This window comes from Triticum dicoccoides, chromosome 5A, assembly GCF_002162155.2.
Source record: "Triticum dicoccoides isolate Atlit2015 ecotype Zavitan chromosome 5A, WEW_v2.0, whole genome shotgun sequence".
Taxonomy (NCBI): domain Eukaryota; kingdom Viridiplantae; phylum Streptophyta; class Magnoliopsida; order Poales; family Poaceae; genus Triticum; species Triticum dicoccoides.
In genome coordinates this window covers 577,621,406-577,628,254 of record NC_041388.1, presented here as the reverse complement: position 1 = coordinate 577,628,254, position 6,849 = coordinate 577,621,406, and the positions used below count along the sequence as shown (strand labels likewise).

At 46.3% G+C, this 6,849-nt stretch overlaps 2 protein-coding genes across 2 annotated transcripts in view; one reads left to right on the top strand and one right to left on the bottom strand.

Moving 5' to 3' along the window:
• The window catches only part of LOC119302996 (7-methylguanosine phosphate-specific 5'-nucleotidase A-like), a 4,734-nt gene extending 3,813 nt beyond the window's left edge, over positions 1–921 (top strand). Inside the window, exons 8-9 of the mRNA XM_037580072.1 lie at positions 527–587; positions 696–921. Of these exons, the coding sequence (XP_037435969.1) occupies positions 527–587; positions 696–749 (115 nt within the window). The 3' untranslated portion in view covers positions 750–921. The remainder of the gene's footprint in view (positions 1–526; positions 588–695) is intronic.
• Positions 922–1,724: 803 nt separating this feature from the next.
• LOC119302994 lies at positions 1,725–5,273 on the bottom strand. The gene is made up of 4 exons (XM_037580070.1): positions 4,614–5,273; positions 3,976–4,128; positions 3,224–3,865; positions 1,725–3,080 (listed from the first exon to the last, which is right to left on the bottom strand). Exons 1-4 carry the CDS (start codon positions 4,956–4,958, stop codon positions 1,995–1,997), a joined length of 2,226 nt encoding a protein of 741 aa, XP_037435967.1. The 5' UTR covers positions 4,959–5,273; the 3' UTR covers positions 1,725–1,994.
• Between the last annotated feature and the right edge of the window lie 1,576 nt (positions 5,274–6,849).

Here is a 6,849-nt window from a genome sequence, read left to right as displayed (position 1 = left end):
CGTATTCTAAGCTTATATAATCCTGACTTTGCTCTACCCATGACGTACTTTCCAAAATTCAAGCTGAACTTCTCCCCATTTGTCTTTTGACTCTTGTCATATAATATAAGTAGCTTATTTTGTTGGCAGAAGTGTGAGTTAGACGTGTCATCTTCATTAATTTTTTGCAGATTTATATACTTAACAAGCTCTGGACATAAATTGCTGTCTTTTCTTTAAAGTAAAGTTTCTTTGCAGTTGCATCAAAGCTTAGCAATCACAAGAACGCTGATGTTTGTGCTGTACTAGTTTCCTTTTAACCAATGCAAGCCAAAATTTCATCGCGTCACATGGAACTCCATGTGACTAATCAACATTAAATAAACCATTTTAACCAAGGAAACCGTATATTCTTCTTATCAAACTTTGACTGCTAATTTTTGGAAAGCAAGTGCTTTGTTCAAATCTTGTTTAATAACAGGTGTGAGTGACAGGATTAACTTTCCTACAGATTTATGCATCAATTGACAAACGACCGGTTTTGCAGGAATACCAACATTGAGAAATCTCTGAAAGATTACTCCAAGGCATTTGACATTGTTTATCTGGTGAGATATGGTTTAGTACACTGCAATCACTTTAATTATCATGGTTATACACCTTGTTTAGTTCCCAGTTCTCACATCATATGTCTATGGTGATTCAACTCTATGCAGAATGATGCGTCGATGCGGGGAGTTGTTGAGCTTGTGTCTGATCTGTGTCCTTAACCGAGTCATCTTTAGCCGAACCTAGACCCTGAAATCTGGGTTATCTATCTATGCCCGAAACTTGCTAACTTGGTAAACTTGCTTCATGAGAAGCACTTGTACAGCTAGGCAGCAGCCTGTATCAAATGATTATGATGTACCCAATTCCTAGGCATGCCATGGTTTTCTTGTGTGCTCTCTTCTTAGAAATTTGTCACAGGACAAAAGGTCGAAGTCGCTCACAAAATAGTAAATACTACTATGCCAGCTTAACTACAGAAAGATTGTGATTGTGAAGGGGACATTCACATAGTATAAAACTAGGAGAAAAATAACATTATATTCCTTGTCCAACACATGCATTGTGAGCACTAATTGGCCGCCCAGCTCGGTTATGCGTGTCCTGGCTGTTACATCACTCCTGAGCTAATCATATTCTGACCAAGTATGAACGACTATGACAATTTTTCAAATGCACCATTATATTCAGACAAATCAATGGTTTTTCTAGCGGCAAAATTATATTAAAGTCAGCATGTGACGAAATGAGTTACTACAAATTAAAAACTCAGGCCCGCGATACCGATGTTCTCTACCGAAAATTCCAAACCTGCCCTGCAAATTAAGAAAACAAAGCCAGTATTCATCAAAAGGTATGTAGAAGAATCAACTGCCATTTAACAGTATCACGAGCTGGCGAGATCACATGACGATCCAGAAAAAGATTGGAGGATGCTTTTGATCCGCATTTTGCAGCAGCTCGTGCATCGCATTCACTGAAGATGTACTTCACGCTGGTGACAGCTTTGGTTCCGGTAACCCGGCACGTCTGGACGATGCCTCACCGTCAAGAAGCCACAGCCAACAGCACCAGCACGAGCCAAAAAGTTTCAGCAACAGCATTACATCAAGAACGGGCAGTCATTTTCAGGCAGCATCGACAGACGGCTCAGAGTTTCAGCAATCTCTGCTCCGCACACCAAGTTTGCATACAGAAACAAGGTCAAAACTTCAGTAAGATGATGGGATTCCTCATCGATTAGTACAAGGGTTATGCGTGATTACAAAGATCATCCGGTTAATACAAGATAGGCAGGAGCAATCGCCTCTTTGTACAAAATGCAGGCGGCTGGCTCCGATGCCTGTGATGACGGGAAACCTATACTAGTCAGGTCATATTAGACATGGAACGAGCACATACAGGGGGAAAAAGGCAGCAAAATCTTCGAGTAGGTTCCCAAAAAACTCAGCCAGCGCAGTGGCAAGCTATGCCACGGCAACCGCCGGTGCTAGGGCGAGCTCCATCCCCGGCGGCGGCTCGGGCCATGAGAACTCAAACGGAGCTTCGATGGTGAGGGCTTGTGGCGGCTGGGCAACCTCTGCCGGGACCGCCTCGGTGTAGTGGAACTCGATCTGGAGGCGGTGGTGCAGCGGCGTCGATGCCACCGTTCCCCTCTTGATGTCCCCCTGTAGCTCCCTGATCGGTATGGCCGCCAGGAAGCTCTTGATGTACTCTTTGCACGACTCCTTGCCCTTCGACACGAGTACGTTCTCTTCGATGTCGTCGTCTTCGCTGTCCTGCCCGGACGAGGAGCTCCTTGAAGAACCCTTCAGCGGCCCGCTTGAGTCGGGGCTAGGTTGCGCCTTCTTCTCGTCGGACACCTTGTGAATCATGGTGGTGTCGTCGAATTTCAAAATGTAGGCCTGGCTGCATCCTTCGTAGAACCTTTCTCCAAGGGTGTCGATGATGTAATATGCATCACGCTCAACCTTGAGGAGAAAAAAGTGGTCATTCCAGCTCACTATATATAGGTTAGGGTTGTCACTGGATGAGGCCTCTGCTGCCTGGCTGATCTCATCCCAGATGTTATCAAAGGACATGGCATCATTGAGGAAGTCAAGTCCTCCCATGTCATCAGCTCCTTCGGGTACGAAGAATCCGATAAATGACTTGCTGGGGGAGACTGTAAGTGGCCGGGTCTTGGCATCAAGGACAGTTTCAAGATCAAAGTGCTTGTCAGGAAAACGCTCTCGGTATGTCTTGTTCTCACAAAGGTTTCTCCACTCTAGTGATCCTTCTCGGATCAGGTTATCAAATTGCGACTGGATAGGCATCAGATTCTGATTTGCCTGGAACCAGTCTGCAATGACAGCCACAAGTGACGTGCATGCACTTGCCCCAGCAGCCCGCTCACTTCTCTGGTCTATTGACGCAAAGAACACCTGGGAAGAAAGCCTCATATGACCATCACGGCTAAGTACCTCCTTTGATTCCCAGTTCCCCACAACAAAATTGTCATCGCCAAATTCTGACATCATACCATGAACTGACCCATCTTCGCTTCTTGATCGCTGCAATTGAAAGAAATATTGTTCAGCGCAAGTTATGGACATTCAAAAACAGTTCTGTGGTATACAACAAGGCCTCTGGGCCAAAGAACAGGATGCTGACTATTTTTTCACAATGCAATGAAAAGAAAAAGAGGAAATTTTACCTGTGATCCATCGGAAGAGGTTAGCAGCCGACGATCGTGGTCAATATCATCACCTCCCTCTTCTCCATTTGCTCTCTTCAACAGAGGTTCACCCTTAGCCTTTAGTGACCGTAAACCCAGTTTCCTCTTTCTCCAAGGAAGGATACTCCGTTTGGCAGTTGGCAACACAGTTCCCACAGCAGTTGATGACTGTGGTTCATCTACATGGTAACCGGCATCGGATTTCCGGTGACTGTAATAGACCCAGTCCTCATGGTCACCAACATGGTTGACAGACTGCAGTGAACCATAACTGAACGACTTCCTGATAGTTGAATCCGCAACTTCATCTTCATGTGTTCTATCATCAAGATCTTCATCCACAGGCTCGGTACCATATGGATATTCGGTACCATCACTGTGAATATAGCAATTATCTTCACTGCCTTCATCGCTTTGGAATGTCTTCTTGGACCTTCGAGCTGACACTATATGCCTGAGGATTTTTACCTTTCTTAGCCCCGCTTTAATGACCGAAACCTCATCTTTTCCTCCAGGGACAGAATCACAAGACGACGGGGATAACGGAGCGGCCACAGCAGACCGTTGTGAAGCATCAGAGGCTTCTTGATGAGCTCTCAGTTCCACCATGCTCAGAGTGAGCTGCAATGAAAAAGAGGATGTCAGTCACACAGGCGGCAATTAAAACGAGTTTTTCTTTTTTACGCCGAGAATCATTAGCTAGAAGCTTGTTGTTCACAACAAAAACTCACATGAAGCGACGGAGCAGACTCAGGCGCACCACAGGGCACGGACAAAGGGAGAATTATCTCAATATCCTCTTCGGCTGCTGATGCATAATCTGCTAGGCTAAGAGAAGCAGTTCCCAGAATTGTTGGTTTAGTCTTTGGGCCTTTGTTCACATCCTGCCACAAGGAAAAGAAGAACAAGGCATATCAGATTCCCTGCTGAAGTCACTCAAAACAAACTGACTGGAAGAAATCACTGAAAACAAAATATGCCAACTTGCTAAGGGATGATTTGCAATTGTTCATGGCGCAATTGAACTCGGTCGCAAGGCTATAAATTCATTCTGGAAGGGGTTATTTGAGAGCAGGAAACATGATACCATGGCCACATAGAAAAGCAACTGTAGCTATCGTTACTGGTAAACATAATAAGGAGTCCATATATTTCATAAGGTGTGATGTTACTATCAGATTTTGCTCCATATTAACAGGAATACAGTTGCCCGCCATGATTGATCCATTGACATCCACCAACTACACATATTCGTTCAAGCAACTGAAAAATAATAATTTTACTCCTCTAAGGATGATATAATTAACAATCAAGAGAAGGCAATGGAATCCAGTTCCAGCAAGGAGAGGAGAGGGGAGGAGATGCTCACGGTGAAGACGGTGAAGGCGAGCTCCCACGGCTGGAACGCGGCGGCCTCCCGGTGGGACGCGGCCGCGAGCGTGACGGCGCTGTCGAACCCCTCCTCCCACGCCACGGCGCCGCCGGCCAGCTCCTCGCCCCTGGTGCGGTTGCGCCGCACCGCGCGCCGCAGCGAGCCGAGGCCGGACGCCCTCGGCCCCTTCCACCTGACCTCCGCCGCGACCCTCTGCTCCTGCTCCGCGGGCTCCACGGACGGCGGGGGCGGCGGCAGCCCCTCCGCCCGCCGCACCACCAGCCGGACGCGGAACTTGCGCGCCTGGGGCGGCCGCGGCCACCGCATCATCCTCGCCACCATCTAGGCCGGGAAGGAACCCCCTCGACGAGGCCCGGCCGAATCGCGCGGAGGAGGAAAGGAAAAGGCTCGGCTCGGCCACCAAGAACCGACCGAAATGTCGCAAGAACACCCGCACACACCCCGCGTGCCTCTGCTCCAAGAAGACGAACCGGGGAACCCTCGGGCTTGAGCGACGGCCGGATCGGTAGAGAACGCGTCGATCTCGTCGCGGCACGGCCGGATTTTGCCGGGTGTTTGGCTCGATTTGTTGAGAGTCGGGGGAGGAGACGGTGGAGAGAGAGAGGGAGAGAGGTTGTGGGGGAGGAGAGTGGAGGGAGGCACGAGGAGAGAGAGGGGTGCAGGTCTCGGGCATAAATAGGGGCAGAAAAACGTTGCGGAGGGGAGGCGCGGGTGGGGCCCCCCTTTGTTTTTCTCTGCTTGTTTAGATCGCGGAGTGGGGCCCCGTGGCCGGCTTTTCCATGCTGTCTCTGTACCGGCAGAATAAATTTCGTTTTTCTTTTGTTATTATTACTTTCTCGTCTCGGTTTTACAGGACATATTTTTGCTTGTCAAAGTACAGTATAAGATTTGGGGCTTTGTTGATCAAATGAGAAATATTAATGTTTTTACAGTCCCCGAGTTTTTCTTTGTGTGTGTAACAGGACCTGGATCTATTATAAAGCTTCACCGGAAGTACAAAGCTCTCCAACATAATAAATCATAGGTCAAAACCCCAAACATAATAACTCATATAGGTTTTTTTTAGCAGATAATAGAGGGGGAGGCAAGGCAAAGCTGTCACACCGCCGAGTGGAGGTTCCTCCTAGCAAGACAAGCTAATCCATGAGGGTCATTCATATTTACTTTATGTGATGCTGAATCACAACCGCAATAATAGGAAATATTTTCTGAACATAAATGAGTAAATGACAGTAATATATGTGGAATAAGGCACATGCGTGTAAAATTAAGTGTTGATCAAAGCCTTTGTCTTGATGGGTCGAAATGCCTCTTATATATCCGGATGAAAGGACTTTCTTTTAGATAGGTGGGACTACTATTATTTAGTAAACTGGAGAATGTTTGAGCTGCGACCTTTTGTGAACACTAATGGTGGCTCTTTTGCATCTTCTTTAGTAGGGTTAACCATGCACAATGTTTTCTTTTTTCCTTACAACACAAGGGAGACTATCTGTGCTGCTATAAATTGGTTAGAAGCATTCCATGAACTGCTCTGATTCACAAGAGGAAGTGAACTCAAGGAGAAGGTACGTCAAAAGGAACTATGCTTAGGGATCCTTCGCAAATTAGCGAGGACAACACGGCGAAGGAGTTTCACCATGAGATTGACTATCGCATGAGTAGTAGCCAATGTATGTGCTCTCCCTACCAACAACAGGCGGAGTCATGATAGCACATCGTGTACCTTGCATGAAGTCATTGCATTATCATGGAATTCATTGACGTCGACGACATGGAAAAGAGATAAATGTGTTTGTAGTGTGAGGGGAAGAATATAGATCAAGCGAGGAAATATTTATTTGAATATATGAAGAAGTAATCGTGGAGAGAACCATAGCATGGGAGAAGATGTGAGTCAAAGTGGAGGGCAAAGTTAGGACAAAGAACAAGAGGGGGTCATTTTTTAGGCCCAAACCGTAGAACAATAGTTCTAAGGTATTTTCCATCAATAAAAGTAAATATGGTACATATATACAAACAAAACAAAAGAGAGAATAACTAAAAAAGAAGAGCAGTTATCCTATTTCCTTTTTGGATGATATTCTCCTGGCAGAGATGAATTATCGAATCATATTGTAGTTGTGAATCATATTGCCGGTGAGGAGGTGAAAATTGGTTGGACTAGAACCCATTTTAGGGTTGGTGATGGCCTTATTCTTAGGGTTCCGAC